Source organism: Alosa sapidissima, chromosome 15 (genome assembly GCF_018492685.1).
Source record: "Alosa sapidissima isolate fAloSap1 chromosome 15, fAloSap1.pri, whole genome shotgun sequence".
Lineage (NCBI taxonomy): Eukaryota > Metazoa > Chordata > Actinopteri > Clupeiformes > Clupeidae > Alosa > Alosa sapidissima.
Genome location: NC_055971.1, coordinates 18,157,735 through 18,174,633, shown reverse-complemented (window position 1 = coordinate 18,174,633; position 16,899 = coordinate 18,157,735). Strand labels below are relative to the sequence as shown.

Sequence of the window (16,899 nt, the reverse complement as noted above, 5' to 3'; positions counted from 1 at the left end):
CCTCTGAGACGTCTCGTTCGTGGTCCGTGTTCCAGATGAGATGGAGACAAAGAACCTGTGGAGTGGCGTTACCTCTGCCAGGCTTTTATATAATGGGACAAATCGAAGGCCATCATCATCTTTACTCCCTGGTTGCTGGACACGTATTACAGCATACTTATATAACCCTCAAAGGAATAGATTTGGTTTAGTTTGTAATACTAATTTCTTAAGGCACGGATAATAAGACATAATAAAGACAGAAATAATAGTTTGCTTACCATATATATTGAACAGTGATTAAACTGTTTCAGCTGATCTACTTCATAGGGGTCCTGTTATATTATACAGAAATATCGGGATACCTGCCAGCCAATCAGAAAATAGAACGTCTCATCTTCGGGGCATAAGATGCAAATGTGAGCAGTGCAATTCTGCAAGTTGCAAACATTTTGTAGAGTAGGGAAACCAGCATGCAGGCAGTTGGCGACATCTTCGCACATTCTTGACAGACTGTTGGCAGAGAAATGGAGATTATCACTCCACTTCACCCACAAATACACACACACACACACACACACACACACACAGCCTATAGCATCATTAATGCACACTTCTCTGTTCATGTCCAGGCTTGCCAGCAGAGACACTGCAGGGGCACAGGGACCGCTTCCAGGAGCAGTTTAAGAAGTGAGTTCACGGAGGGGTCACGGCTGTACCAAATGGGCTCCGAGGACGGGGACGGGGGGGGGGGGGGGGTGGGGGGGGGGGGTGCAGAGAAAGCAGACTGAGATTGGTCAGCTCCCTCTCTCTCTCTGTCTGTCCATCCGTGGTGCAGCTGATGTCAGGAGACGTACACCTTATTGCATGCCTCTCAGTCATCTATAATGGATCACAGCACTGCGCTCACACACACACACAACGTGCTCTCTGTTTGCCGACTCGCCAACTCATTCTCAGATTCTGTCTCTCAGGTTGAAGAGTCTGTTTTACCGCTCCAGTAACCTGCAGTACTTTAAGAGACTCATCCAGATCCCACAGCTTCCAGAGGTGAGGGAGTCCTCTGTTTCTACGCCACATGTCTGTGTGTGTGCTGTTTCTACTCAACACCACACTTCTGTGTGTGTGTGTGTGTGTGTGTGTGTGTGTGTGTGTGTGTGTGTGTGTGTGTGTCGAACACCAGACTAACTTGTTTCAACATTAAACTCTTAATGAATTTGGACACTCTCCTGTGACCTCTGGCAGGTAACTAATGAAGCTTCGCATATTGACTCTTTACCCAGAATCCTCCTAACTTCCTGCGGGCATCGGCCCTGTCAGAGCACATCAGCCCAGTGGTGGTGATCCCGGTGGAGTCGTCTTCCCCTGAGAGTGAGCATGTGGTGGAGACTGAAGACCTGGTGGACATGGACATCCCTGCACAGCCGGTACTGACCGCCCCGTTACTAGGCAGCTCTTAATTATGTGTTACACAGGGTGGCTGCGGCTCCTAAAAATAAGGCCTTAAAAAGTTACATTTAACTTTAGTTTTAACTTTAGGTGCTCTAAGCGATGTCATACGTTTTTTAGGCTAAAACATTTTTTGTCACTTACAGCAAACGTCATCTCACCGGTAGCTGCCCGTGTCCTGAATACACTGTAAAAAACACGATCTCTGTGGACAACCCAGGCTCCAAAAACAGCCACAAAACAACTTGGGCAAACCTTGCCCATAAAAACATAACAAACTGTGCCAGCAAATCACGACGAGATGCGCGTTTAGGAGAGTTTCAATATGCAAGGGAGGGAGGGGGAGGAAGTAGCGAGCTAGCTTTCAGTTTTATTTAAACGTCAACAGAAGTGATGTTACCCAGCTTGTTTACACTTGTAGACACCCTGGTTACAAGAGCTGGAGTGAAAACACCAACAGTTATGCCCTCTATGCTCTATGTTCTGTCCATGATTACAAACTGGTAGAAATGTGCACTCATGCTGGGTTCAACGTTCTAGAGTCTGTCCATGATTATAAACTTGTAGAAATGTGTGCTCATGCTGGGTTCAACGTTCTAGAGTCTGTCCATGATTATAAACTTGTAGAAATGTGCGCTCATGCTGGGTTCAACGTTCTAGAGTCTGTCCATGATTATAAACTTGTAGAAATGTGCGCTCATGCTGGGTTCAACGTTCTAGAGTTTGTCCATGATTATAAACTTGTAGAAATGTGCGCTCATGCTGGGTTGCAGTTACGGATCAGGACCCATCTCTGACTCTAGTGATGGAGGTTATCGAGTGAGTGCGTTATTGGTGGTGTTGCTCTAACTGCACCCTGTGTTTTTCAGGCTGCAGTGGAGACCAGATTTGATGATCTCTTCGGAGCGGCCACAGACCCCTTTAACTTCAACAGTCAGAACGGCATGCGTAAAGACGATAAGTAAGTGACCCTTCAAGCTCGGGCCCTCATCATCAGTAACCCAAACTATAGCCACCATGCATGAAATGCTAAAATAAAGTGATTCAACATCCATACTTCAGCAATAAAATACTGTTGAACGTTAGGGTGTTTGAGTAGCCTGCCATAAACACATCGGCATCCTAAGAAGTTGTAAAACTGATGTGGCTCAACCGCTGTTCCCTCATGATGAGTTGTTTCTGTCTGACTGTCTGGCTGTCGGGCACATATGAGCTGTTTCACTTGACTATGGATATTAATACGCATTATATAGCTAGGCATGGAAATGTGCCACTCCACACCAGTATTTCACATAATGATTATACCATACTTTCCCACTGGGCCATTGTCATTTAATTACATTACAGTCACAAATGTCTTATTTTAGTATCTTATGTGGTCTGAAAGCCACTTAACAAGGGCATTTAATGCAGTTAATTATATGACAGAAATTGTTGCTGTTCTGTCTGGAGAAATATTCTTTCACACATCATAATGAGCCCACCTGTTCTGACGTGTGTGTGTGTGTGTGTGTGTGTGTGTGTGTGTGTGTGTGTGCGTGCAGAGACCGTCTGATTGAGCAGCTGACAGCAGAGATCCAGGCCCTGAAGGAGGAGCTGGAGACCTTCAGGCTGGAGGTGAGCAGCTCTGAGTGGGGAGCAGGTGCAGAGTGTGGGGGGTTATCAGCCCATTAGGGGGAGGGATTAGTTCTGTCATGGTCATGGCTGATGGTGACGCAGCATATTTCAAGATGATCTAAGATGGCTATAAACTTTGACACTGGCCCTCTCTCTCTGAGTACCTTCTTCATTTCTTTCTTTCTTTCTTTCTTTCTTTCTTTCTTTCTACATTTCTTTCTTTCTTTCTTTCTTTCTTTCTTTCTTTCCTTTCCCTTCATTTGTTCATGGTTTTGTTCTCTTTTTCTTTTCCCTCCTTCCAAATTCTTCATCCTCTGTCCTATTGTATCGCTGTCGGTCTTCCACCTATGGTGTGCACATCACTTATTAGAAGCCCTCTGTTGTGCTCTCTGTGTGACTGGTAAAGTGACGCCTCTCTCACGCACGCCTCTCTTGCCCTCCTCTCCACAGAGCGGGCGCCTGTGCCAGGCGCTGCGCGGGGCGCGTGAGCGAGCTGGAGGCCGAGCTGGCGGAGCAGAGCCACCTGAAGCAGCAGGCGCTGGGTGAGAGTGAGTTCCTGCGGGCCGAGCTGGACGACCTGCGCCGCGTCAAGGAGGACACAGAGAAGGAGCAGCGCAGCCTGACGGAGATCGAAAGTGAGAACCCCCCCCCCCCACACACACACACATCGCCCCCTCTCTTTCCCTGACACTCTTCAGTTGCCCATATGCCACACACTTCCTGGAATGCTTTTCAGCCAGCGCAAACATTTTCATCCAACATTGACCATCACTTGCATTGTTTTAGCGCACCTGTTTACATGGACCCGGTTGGATGTTGCACCTGTTGAAGGATTTATGCGTGTGACGAAGTTGAATAAAGAGTTACACTATTGGGCATAAACAAGATGTTTAGTGTCGGAGTGAACATGAAAGGAGCAGAATATAACAGAAGATGCCGTTTCCAAACGCTCTATAGGAAATAAATGCACTGGCTGAAATAGCCTTTCGTGGTGTATAGTCCGTGGTGTCCATCTTTCATTGTCAACTCCGCACTGTTCCCGTTTTTTTCCCCTTTTCCTTTTGTGTACCTCCCTTGACTTTCTGTTCTCCTGTCCTTTACCGCTCCACCCCCCACTATCCCTCAGACATGGATAAAGGTAATTGTGTTTCAAACCGTGAAAAACTCCCTTCCACCCACACACACACACACACACACACACACACACACACACACACACACACACACACACAAACTGCTGTAGTGTAATATTAGTGGCCCGTGGTAGGCGTGGGTGTGGTGCTGTGCCGTGTTGGTGGATGGATGGCTCTCCGCGGCGCCCTGTGCCTGAGGCTAGGGAGAGATCACTGCATGAGCAGCGGCTCGTCAGCCACTTCCACACCACTTACAGACACTATTTATGACCACGTGTTAAACATCGGCCCTCTCCTCACCCTCTTTCCTCTCCTTCCTCCCAGTCACACAGTGTGTGTGTGTGTGTGTGTGACAGAGAGATAGAGAGTGAGAGATCGAGAGAGAGAGTGAGAGATCGAGAGAGAGATAGACTGTGAGAGCTTGAGTGAGTGGGTGTATGCAGCCTAATTTAAATGAGAGAGTGCTTTGAAACAATATGACCTGTGAGGCATCCTTCCCCTCACTCAATCACTCACTCCCCTCCGATCTCTCTCTCTCTCTCTCTCTCTCTCTCTCGCTCTCTCTCTCTCTACTCTCCTTTCTTTACTCATTACCTGCCATAAATTGCACCGCTCATGGGAAGATTACTTCAAGAGCACTGATCTGACTCCTCCTGTGTGTGTGTGTGTGTTTCAGAGAAGGCCCAGGCCAATGAGCAGCGCTACACCAAGCTGAAGGAGAAGTACACAGAGCTGGTGCAGAGCCACGCTGACCTGCTCAGAAAGGTAGAGTCTCTCTCTCCTCACCCAGCCACCTCTCGAGATTTTCTCACGTGTCACAGGACAATGATCAAATGTGATGGCGCTCCACTGTGTGAAATGAAAAACCTCAATTATAAATGAGGTGTATGGCTCAGTGGTTTCCGTTCAGATTGATTCACAGAAAGAAAGAAAAATTGTGGGTAGGTAGCGGTTGTTCTGCAGCATTTCCCCGTTTTGTTGCAGTACAGATATGTCCTAGGGGCGATGGGTGTTTGTGTCAGTCCTTACCATGGTTGCTCTCTGCAGTACACAGATATTTCTTTGAGGTGATGAGTGTTTGTTTGTGTCGGTCCTTACTGTGGTTGCGCTGTGCCAGCCGAGGGCTGCTGCTCCCCAGAGAGGCTGGTGGAAAGACACCCCAGGCGCAGTAGGGCTCACGACAACAACGCCTCACCATTCTTCTGCTTTCCAAAATATCTGCAAAGTCAAACTCGAGAAATGTTGCAGGACATTGAAACCACCTACTGCCTCTGCTTTAACTCCTTATGCTCTGCTGTTATGGGAATTGTGTGAATATAATTGAGTACTCTGTTTTATAATCTTACTTCCGTCGAGATGGGAAGATGGTTGAATAGTCACTGCACTGCACCAATCCAGAGGACTTTTTCTCATTGTGTGTATGTGTGTGTCTGTGTGTGTGTGTGTGTCTGTAGAACGCAGAAGTGACCCGTCAGATGACTGTGGCGCGAGCGGCTCAGGACGAGGTTGACAGCGTGAGGAGGGAAATGCAAGAGAAGGTGAAGGCTGCCCAAGACGCTTCGGAACAGCAGGTATAGCACAAAACACAAACATCAATTCGCTCGTTTTCTGACTAATGAAGCCATGAGAATATTATGGTTTTACACCATCTCAAAGTGTGTAGCTGTGCTGACCAGAGCAAGGTAGAGACGTATGCTGGTGGTGATAGATTGCTGACGGGGTCTTTCTCTCTCTCTCTCTCTCTCTCTCGCTCTCTCTCTCTCTCTCTCTCTCTCTCGCTCTCTCTCTCGCAGGAGAAGGCTCAGCTGGAGCAGCTCCAGGCCCTACAGGCAGAGCTGCACTCCAGCAGGACAGAACTGGAGATCCTCAAGGGGAGCATGCTCTCCTCCCAGCAGGTACACTATTCATCCATCCATCCATCCATCCGTCCATCCGTCCGTCCGTCCGCATATCCGTCTGTCCCTTACCCATGGTGCAACACTGTGATTCAAGCGCAGTCACAGATGTCTGTATGTGGGTGTTGATGATCAGTTTGCCAGTCTGACTCCTCTGAGCATCTCTTCTAATGAAGTTCACACCTCCACATGATTGGGAAGAAGGAGACAGGGAGGGAGGGAGAGGGAGGGAGGTAGAGAGAGAGAGAGAGAGAGGGAGGAGGGAGAGAGAGAGAGGGAGGAGGGAGAGAGCAGACTGTGTTGCCGGTGGGGCTGTTGGTCCCTCATCAGAGGTGGCAGTTCTCGTTGGTATCTGAGTGAAGAGCACAGAGTGTGTGTGTGTGTGTGTGTGTGTGTGTGTGTGCGCGTCGTCAGCCCTTATCTGTCCTCTTATCCCCCCGATCCTCCCATCGGCCCAGACGGCTCGTTTTGGTAACACTGCTCAGTCCCATCTTTGCCTTCCTGTCATGTCATGTGTTTCCCCCTGTGTTTCACTCTCAAATTACCCCTGCTTTGTCAGTTGTTTCTTTGTTTCTTATATAATACCATCTGTCTCCTACCACCCCCCTCCCCTACTCTCTGACCCTCTCGCTTGCACACACACACACTCACACACTCTCTCTCTCTCTCTCTCTCTCTCTGACACACTTTCAGTCGAGTGAAGAGCTCAGCACTCAGCTCTCGGCACTGGAGTCGGAGAAGGCGGAGCTGGTGGAGTCAGTGTCCAAGAAGGAGGCGGAGCTTGCCAGCATTGGGGAGCAGTTGGAGCGTGTGCAGAACAGCCTGGCCAGCGAGAGGGAGAGCGGGGTCAAGGCTGCTGAGACTCTGCAGAACCAGCTCAATGAGAAGGTGTGTGTGTGTGTGAGTGTGTGCACGCAGTGTGTGTGTGTGTGTGTGTGTGTGTGTGCACGCAGTGTGTGTGTGTGTGTGTGTGTGTGCAGTGCATACATATGTGTGTGTATGTGCGTGTGGCTATCCTTGAGCACAGCAAAGAGATCATATTAATAGATCAAATAAAATGCCAGTAATGATAGAAATGACATGTTTATGACATAAAGGCCTAATGTAACACCTATTGCGGTACATGACCGTCAAACACCTCATAAATCCACTCCGCCTTCATCACAAGCTTCTCATGGATGACTAGTCTCCTGAAATGTATATGAAAAACATTTGCGGTTTTGATTATGTTAATGAAGATTATGTTAATGAAGTCTTTGTTCAATTTATGTGTAGCAGAATCAGAACCTAAATGATCAAATACCTTAATCATTTAACACCTGGGTCTGCCATATTTCATGTCAGAAATGGCTGCTGTGAAAAAAGACCATTAGAGTGTATATGGCTGACTGTGGCTGCCGTTGTGTGTGTGTGTGTGTGTGTGTGTGTGTGTGTGCGTGTGTGTGTGCGCTGCAGGAGAGCCGTGAGCAGGCACTGGAGGCCCAGCTGGAGGCGCTGCGCTGGGGAGCCCTGCAGGGGGCGCTAGAGGAGGCCCGCCGGATCATCCAGGACTGCCTCAGCACACTGGACGACCCCGCACACATCAGCTGCACCAGCTCTGCAGGTTAGCATGCACATGCTGTTAGCATGCACAGGGCAGCCGTGGCCTACTGGTTAGCGCTTCAGACTTGTTACCGGAGGGTTGCCGGTTCGTACCCCGACCAGTAGGCACGGCTGAAGTGCCCTTGAGCAAGGCACCTAACCCCTCACTGCTCCCCGAGCGCCGCTGTTGTAGCAGGCAACTCACTGCGCCGGGATTAGTGTATGTGCTTCACCTCACTGTGTGTTCACTGTGTGCTGAGTGTTTCACTAATTCACGGATTGGGATAAATGCAGAGACCAAATTTCCCTCACGGGATCAAAAGAGTATATATATACTATATATACACTCGCACTATATATACACTCGCTCACATACACTCACTCGCTCACACACATACACGTAAACAGTAACATATACACACTCAGAAACACATGTACGTTTATTATTAGTGCATTATTCACGTGTGTGTGTGTGCGCATGTGTGTGTGTGTGTTTGTGTATGTATGTGTAGACTACCTTCTCTCCAGGTGTCAGGCTGCAGTGGAGTGTGTGGAGCGGTTACAGGCTGCGAGGGACGGTTTCCAGGCCAACAGCACAGGTGGGTGAGCTCCACCCTGATCTCCCCCACCCTTGTAGTGGTCTAGTGATGTGACTCAGGTTTCACTCACTCACCACAGACTGAGCATGAGCCCGGGCATGATGATGCAGTGTCTCCCCTCTTTGAACTCCCCCCACAGGAGTGTCGGAGCTGGTGCAGGCCGTCACCCAGTTTGCCCACCTCGTCGGGGACACCATCATCCAGGGCAGTGCCACCTCCCACATGGTGCCAGTAGACCAAGCAGATGGTGAGCAAGCACAATCACACCCTAAATCTGTTTAAAGAGATCAGAAGAGTTTAACAAAGCTTCTAAATGCCACCTCTGTCAGAAATTAGGTAACAATGGTGAGTGAATGCTCTCCACACATAGTATGGACCCTTTCAAGAGAGTTCCATTATCAGCATCATAGTTGGCCCCACAAGACTTCCTTTTTAACATTCCATATGTTATCTTAATGCAGAGGAAGTAGATTGGGGCCCAAATAGAATGTTCAAGCATTGTTTTTGTTTACCTTGTTGAAAGGGTCTATACATTAATCAAATAATTTCACAAAACCCACTAAATACTACTTTGCAACATTCATTACCTAGTCTTAACAGTGGTGTATAAAAGTTTTAAGGTCTATGAAGTCGAAGGTTGGCACAGTGTCTAATTTTAGCTGTACGTAATGGGGAATCTGGAATGGCCTTTCAGTTTTGTTCTCTGCACCAGTAATTCATAAGTAGGTGGTTAGCCATTATTTGCCATTTGTAGCAGCACATGTCTCGCCTCAATAGGTGTTACTGGAAGATGAATAGCAGGCAGAAGAGTACAAATGCTCAAATCAAACAAAAACGAATGAGGAGCTTAAACGAGCAGGAGAACTTGCAGCTGATCCACCCACTCCATCCATTCATTACACAGACACTTCCACTAGCATTCAGCCCACGCTGACTGCCAGGGCCTTCTCTCTCTCTCTGTGTGTGTGTGTTGCGTGCATTTGGTAATCACCAGTATTAACTTGTGTGGGGGTGGGCTTAATAACTTTTCTGTAGCAGGCTGGTCCACTTTAGTATTCCCATGGTGATGCCTTACACGCTTACACCACTCACACACACAGAGACATGTACAGACATGTACAACTGGGTAGTAATCGGGGAATAGTTACCAGACCGACATGTGGGAGGATTCAAACTACAGTCATGAATCATGATAACCCGCAGTATCATAATTCAGGGGCGCCTGCAGGAATTAATGCTATGGTACGCACACCCATCACCCGCAAAAAAAAAAAAAAAAAACACGCGTCGACAATATTTGTCCGTTTCCCGGTTTTAGCCCCGTGCTTTGGTCAGAAAAAAAGTAGGCTACGTAGCATAACAACATCCACATGCAATAATACAACAACGTCTACAATGACCTATTCATTTGGACGACTTGATACAGCCCAATACAGGCTAAAATTACCTTGTTTTGTTCTAGTGTACCGTGACATCTGGCTTTAAACAGCTGTAATGCAGTCTAACGTTCTGACAAGCACACCAATTGCCCACCTTGTTCTTGCCCATCTGGGACTCCTCTAGCTTTGCTGCCTCCATACTTCCTGTTTTCGTTGTTTAAACTTGTGATATCCATGATGAGTATTGAGTTAGTGAATTAGCTCAACATTGTGTGCTGATAACCATATATAGTAAAAAAAAAACAAGTAGCCTAGTTGCGTGACTGTGTGCGTATTCTCAAACAAAATGTGTGTAATTTTGATAATGTGTTCACTAAGTTACATAATAGAAAATTGTAAATAGCCTGATGGCATGCAGATAATGGGATACTGTGCATAGTTGGGAAGGTATGGTGGGCCAATTTGGTGTGAATACACACAAACACAAGGGAAATTTTCTCTCGTTGTTGAGTAGCCTGATGGTACGCACATTGCGTACGGACGTACACCTGCAGGTCATAATTACCCTGTTCATTTTGAAATAAGCTCTTTATCAGTATATTTATGTAACTTTAAATTGATCTCTGTTCCATTACACTTGAAAGTATTACCACTTCAGAATGTTGACTTTAAATCACACACAACACACAGGAAATGGCTCTACTGAGTTGAGCGGACTCCTGTCCTGGTCGGTGTTTGAGTGTTGATCTGGTCACTGTCCCTGCAGTGTTGTCCAGCAGTGTGAAGTCGTGCGGCGCGGAGGCACTGGCCTTGCTGACTCAGCTGCAGGACCGTGAGTCTCTGGCCACTGCAGACAGCAGCAAGCTCAAGGAGGTGCTGGAGGGAATCAAGGCCTCGGCCGAGGTGAGACACACACACACACACACACACACACACACACACACACACACACACACACAAACACACACATAACATTGTTAACAGCACTGCAGACCCATTTAAGCCCATTTGCATCATAACTGCAACAGCTACAGGTCTGATGAATTATATCATAATATTATTACAACTACTACTGACTCTCTGTCCTTGCGTATATCTTGTCACAGGATTTATTCCTGAAGAGGCTGTGGAAAATGGAAATAGCACTCTGTCTATGTCTTTCTCTTCCTGTCTGTTTGTCTCATCTTATTCATTGGAGTCTCCTGTGATTTTCTCTTTGCTCCCCTCACTTCTCTCTCGTGGTTGCCGTGTCTGTCTCGGAGTAGAAGCTACGACCGCGCGGTCTCGAGCTGCAGCAGGGGGAACTGGGAGATCTGGTGGAATCGGAAATGTCCGCCGCATCACAAGCCGTAGAGTCAGCTGCAGCCAGGATAGAGGTGTGTGTGTGTGTGTGTGTTTGTGTTATCTTTATAAAATCCTTTACATTTCACACATTTTGTCTTTTGGTTTCTTGGTTACAGCATGTAATTTAGATGAACAATGTTTTTAAAACAGGAAATGCTTAACAAGTCCCGAGCTGTTGATACTGGAATCAAGATGGAGGTCAATGAAAGGTTAGTGTCTTCTTACATCTGAAAAATGTTATCTAAAGTGTAGCCACCTACCTCCATAAATTCAGAGCTGTAGTAGTTCCACAAAGTTCTACTGTGTTGTGTGTTATACTGAGGCAGCTGATTCCACTCAAAGCCAGAGCAAAGCCAGATGCCCACTGCACAACATGCCATGAAGTCCCAGCCCCTCTGAAACCTCTGACCGCCCTGTGGTGTGTGGCTGAGCTGTTTGTAATCCGTGTTGTCTGCTGTCTCTCTGGCGCCCTCTGCAGGATTCTGGCCTCCTGCACAGACCTCATGGAGGCCATTAAAGTGCTGGTGCTCTCCTCCAAAGACCTTCAGAGGGACATCGTGGATGGCGGCCGGGTGAGCTACAACCTCCAGTAAACTCTCTAATGGGCTGACAGATGGCAGGCGACTCAGGAACGGATCTGGCGCCGATCTCTCGCCAGATCCGTTCCACTTTCGTCTGGGGGTTAGACGACACGTTTGTTTTGGCGTCCGTTCTGTCTGCTGGAATGTTCTCTTCATTGTGATGTGTCCTTGTGTTGACCGTGTCCGCTCGCCCCAGTGGCGGTGAGCTGGTTTACACAGCTGATTGACTTTTCGCTGCTGTGTCTCCACAGGGAGCGGCGTCCATGAAGGAGTTCTACGCCAAGAACTCCCGCTGGACCGAGGGCCTGATCTCTGCTTCCAAGGCAGTGGGCTGGGGGGCCACTGTGCTGGTGTAAGTGCTCTGCGTGTGTGTGTGTGTGTGTGTGTGTGTGTGTGTGTGTTGGGGGCTGTGTCTTACTCTGTGTGTGTCTTTGTGAATGAGTTCGATCACAATCTGCTTTTACAGATTCCTTTTGGTCTTCAGACAGCAGTGTGTGGTTAACGTGTATTTTACTCCCCCAAATATGTTGTGATGCTTGCTACTATATAAATGTATGCCACTTTGATAGTGGAAGTAAAATAATATCCGATTACAGCGTCCCCGGTTTTACTGTAATCGCCTGCAATGATGGTTATTCTTATCAGTTTGCGATTTACTACTGAATGCCCTGTGTGTCTGGTTCCGTCTCTGCAGGGATGCAGCAGACATGGTTGTTCAGGGCAAAGGCAAGTTTGAGGAGCTGATGGTGTGTTCACACGAGATCGCAGCCAGCACGGCCCAGCTTGTGGCGGCATCCAAGGTACAGTGCAAAAACACACACATACACTCATGCAATATTAAATATGCTTCGTCAAAGAGGGCTTGTATGTGATCTCTTAAATAATGAAATGTTGTACCAGAGCTGAGAATTTGGGATGTAGAGATCTGTGTCTATAACTATTTGATCCCCATTCTACATTGTGTAACTAGTATGTACTGTTTTGTACTTGTTGTATTTGAAAATATGACCTGAATTGGGACCAGAATGTCACACTCCTGTTTTTTTTTTTTATCTCTCCCTTTCTGTCCTTCCATCTGTCCTTCCCTCACTCAATATTATCTGTACACACACACCCACACACTCAAACACAAAGGTTAAGGCAGACAAGGGCAGTTCTAACCTGGCTCGGCTACAGCAAGCTTCCAGAGGAGTCACCCAAGCCACTGCTGGTGTCGTAGCATCAACCAAGTCTGGCAAATCACAGATTGAAGAGACTGGTAAGTCTCTGTGTGTGTGTGTGTGTGTGTGTGTGTGTGTGTGTGTGTGTGTGTGTGTGTGTCAGTGACACATGGCCATGCATATTTATGTGTAGAGAGATGCGTGACCTAATAACTGGGATAGCTGCCATTTTAGTTGCTGTTGCCCTCTGTTGCAACATTGTCCACATTCCAAATTTAACCAATGCACTTGAAAGCAGAATGCTTGAGGCTCCACAGATTTTGTGTGTATATGTGTATGTGTGTGTGTCTATGTGTGTGTTCTACTGACAGTCTTTGTTCAACTCTCTCCTCTGTAGAAACTATGGACTTCTCCAGTATGACACTAACACAGATCAAGAGGCAGGAGATGGACTCGCAGGTGTGTGTGTGTGTGTGTGTGCTTGTGTGCGTGTGTGCGTGTGTGTGTGCGTGTGTGTGTGTGTGTGTGTGCGTGCGTGCGTGCGTGCGTGCGTGCGTGCGTGCGTGCGTGAGCGGCATATCTGTTTCAGTGAGTATCCAGGCGGGCAGCTCAGTCTGGTTTTGTTGCGAGCAGGTCCTGGTCCTGGAGCTGGAGACACGTCTGCAGAGGGAGAGGGAGAGACTGGGGGAGCTGAGGAAGAAACACTACGAACTGGCCGGAGTAGCCGAGGGCTGGGGAGAGGAGGAGGAGGGTACGTAATCACACACACATACACACACACACACACATACACTACCACACACACACACACACACACACATACACACACAAACACACACATACACATACACACACATGCTTCCTCCCAAGTGTAACCCCAGGTGTGTGTATTTTAGCGCATGCTGGTGAGATAAGTAATGTGTCTGGTGCGCTCATTACTATCTTAATGTCTAATCTTTCCTCTCTCTCTCTCTCTCTCTCTCTCTCTCTCTCTCTCTCTCTCTCTCTCTCTCTCTCTCTCTCTCTCTCTCTCTCTCTCTCTCTCTCTCTCTCTCTCTCTCTCTCTCTCTCTCTCTCTCTCTCTCTCTCTCTCTCTCTCTCTCTCTCTCCCAACAGGTACAGGTTGAACCATGCCACACAACAGCAGCTATTTCAAGGCTGGGCCTCTCCGCTCCTCTCCTCTCTTTTCTCTCTCTCTCTCTCTCTCTCTCTCTCCTCTCCTTCTCTTCTTTTCTCAGTCCCTCTCCCCTGCTATTCACACAAGTAACTCCGAAGTCTTCTCATGTTTATTTTCATTCTGTAATTGCAAAGCGAAGCCAAATAAAAGGGTGCTTTTTTTTTTTTTTTAAAAAGAAAAAAAGAAAAACAAACCTTTCTCCTTGCCCTGCTGCTGTGGAGAGGGGAAACTTCCATGAGGATGGCAAGTAGATGGCACAAACAGCAACGGGGTGGACCCGGTCTTCCCATCCGCTGGCCACAGACTTGTAGCAGAGACCGCAAGCTTGCCGACGACAACATGTATTTATTGGAGGATTGTTTGTCTACTCCCGACCGGCCCGTGACGTGTTTTTGGAGGTGGTGTTACCCCTCAGTCCCCACCCTATACCCATCCTGGCCCTTTGACCCTTGACCCCTCACCTTATGCTGCCCCTTTAACCCCAAGCACCGTTTCCTCCTTCAGCGTTGACTGGATGACACACACACACACACACACAAACACAGTGGGCAAGTCTACACTACGCCGTGACCCATCCACCATTTCGGACGCCGCAAACAAAGTGCTTCACAAAACTGTAGCGGTGGCAACCTCTATCTGGTGTCTCCATCTCCGTCTCCACAACTGGATCCAAAAAAAAAAGACAAAAGGAACACAAAAGGGGACAGGTGTTGGAGACGCTTCGCTCTCCTGCCCTGGAGATTTCGGTTCTGTACTGTTCTGGGCCAAACCATAAAGCCTTCCTGATCCAGCTCCTGCACAGTGGACCACACAGTCGTTTCCACACAACAGTGGCCTTGCTCTGGACTCCGGACTCCAAATGGAGAGATATGAGCCGATGTGTTAGGACACATCCACATGCAGCACACACACACACACACACACACACACACACACACACACACACACACACACACACACACACAGTGACCCACTGTGGACGCCTGTCTCTGATCTGGTCTTATCCAATCTTGATATGATGAATTACTTCACACCAAGCCTCCTTGTCTTTGAGTCTCTGATTCTGCCTCTCTATATTCCCTTTCTCTCTCTCTTTTTCTCTTTTTTTTTTCTCTCTGTCTCTCTCACTCTTTGTAGTACATGTATCTGTGTGTGCAATGAGTTGACTTCAACACTAACTTGACATCAGAACATGACACAAACCAGGCTATAACTTTATGAACAGATATCTGGTTGGCTTTTGTGTTGTGTTGATGGAAAGAGTGGTTCATTAACTTCTCTCTGACTAAGTTCTGGGATGTCTAGACTCCTCTGACCAGGCTCATTTCTCTCACCCAACATGGCAGACATGAGGTCACAAGCATTTCACAAGTTAATGTCCATGACTGAGCTAGATATGACTGTTTGTCGTTGACTCGTATTCCTCTTTGCCAGTTTTGACGGGTGAAAATGGGCCATACAGTGTCACAGACAGACTGCCTTAGAAACAAGAGAGAGCTGGTTCATATACAGACTGTTAATAGGACATAGACTGAATCAATGATGTGGTGCATTAACCGGAGGACCTTTGATGTGCAGCAGCAGTGGCAGGCACAGAGGGCTTGAGGGCCTGACAAAATAGTTTGGATTCCATTTAGAGGATGATTCTTTTAATCGAGAGTGAGCGAGAAAGAAAGAGCTGGCATCTGTCTTCTCCAGACCTCTCTACTACTTTTACACTACTTCTACTTCTACACAGCAGCACAGCCTCACACACATACACAGACCCTCCATAACGGAATAGAGAACATACATTTGTGCCTTCAAGTGTGATAAAGGTCAACATTTCAAATACTTTAATACTTCAGTGATAAAGTAGATGTTGTAACTGAACAGTAGACATGATATGCTTCATACTTTATCCTTTTAAAAAAAGAATAAAAGCTTTAACTCAGTATTGTAGCAGAGGAGCAAAGGCTGGCGAGCCCATAGCTCCTCATATTTGGTATTTAATTTAATTTGCTTTGGTTTTACCTTGGAGCTTCCAATCTGATTTGTAAATTCCTTAAACTCGTCTGTCAAGGAACAATCTTTACAAGCTAAGGCGAGTTGGGTGGGGTGGGGTGGGGGAGGCAGAATAATGTATCTTCTATTGCTTGTCCCTGTTGAAGCAATTTTTTCAGGGCCAAACAGCCTTTAGACCTTCACTGTCTGTCAGCCCAACACAACTCCAGCTATTGGATATGCTCAAAGAAGTCGCCAGCCAGCCAACCACCAGGGCCATGATTACCTCAGCCAGGCCTCTGTCAAACCAGACGAGACTTCCTCTAGACTGGGAAGGGGTTCAGAAGCATTCTTAAGCTTAAGCTAGAACCATGTGTTTCACAAGTGTGTGTGTGTGTGTGTGTCTGTGTGAATATACGTCTGAGTCGGTGTGTTCTGGCTTAGTCTCCACCAGGGTGTGTGAGTGTCTGTCTGTGTGTGAGTGAATGAGTGAAACCAAGTGTTGAGCTATGAGTGAGCTCTTTTTAAAGCTCTTGTCTTTCTGTGTCCACATGCCCTCTCTGTGTTTAATGCACTGCTTTGGCCGTTTTGTAAAGTTGTTGTGACACTGGGTATTTAATTCAGATTTATCTGTGTTTGGTCACCTAATCTATCATCTTCCACCTTTTGGTTCATCTGTAGGTCTACCAGCTCAGCCAGCCTCTCAACTGCCTCTCAGTCAGTCAAGAAAAAACAGAGCATTACGAAATACTCAAGTAACAATTTCAAACGTGTCTTTATATTATATACTAAAAAACTGTGTGGGTTTGTTTAATTTTTTCAGTTTTTAAATAAATATTTCAAGTCATTAATTAAATGTCTTTCCCTCTGTGATATTCCTAACTGCAGTATTGAGAGTCCAAAACATCAGTAGGTTCTAAAATTATTTCTTTGAGTGCAGGGTCCATCTGTGATTTGGCCTACAACACAAATTATGAAACAAGGCATTTTGATGAATGGATTTGCTCAGCACAAAGAGTCTG

At 47.1% G+C, this 16,899-nt stretch overlaps 1 protein-coding gene across 1 annotated transcript in view; it reads left to right on the top strand.

The window, feature by feature from the left end:
• The window catches only part of hip1 (huntingtin interacting protein 1), a 35,867-nt gene extending 21,806 nt beyond the window's left edge, over positions 1-14,061 (top strand). The window contains 24 exon segments of the mRNA XM_042063174.1: positions 612-669; positions 954-1,029; positions 1,263-1,406; positions 2,298-2,389; positions 2,973-3,045; positions 3,496-3,522; positions 3,524-3,680; positions 4,855-4,943; positions 5,633-5,749; positions 5,972-6,073; positions 6,767-6,961; positions 7,529-7,676; positions 8,167-8,253; positions 8,393-8,500; positions 10,399-10,535; positions 10,898-11,008; positions 11,127-11,185; positions 11,455-11,548; positions 11,809-11,909; positions 12,252-12,357; positions 12,692-12,815; positions 13,115-13,176; positions 13,351-13,468; positions 13,834-14,061. Of these exon segments, the coding sequence (XP_041919108.1) occupies positions 612-669; positions 954-1,029; positions 1,263-1,406; positions 2,298-2,389; positions 2,973-3,045; positions 3,496-3,522; positions 3,524-3,680; positions 4,855-4,943; positions 5,633-5,749; positions 5,972-6,073; positions 6,767-6,961; positions 7,529-7,676; positions 8,167-8,253; positions 8,393-8,500; positions 10,399-10,535; positions 10,898-11,008; positions 11,127-11,185; positions 11,455-11,548; positions 11,809-11,909; positions 12,252-12,357; positions 12,692-12,815; positions 13,115-13,176; positions 13,351-13,468; positions 13,834-13,844 (2,396 nt within the window). The 3' untranslated portion in view covers positions 13,845-14,061.
• Positions 14,062-16,899: the final 2,838 nt, after the last annotated feature.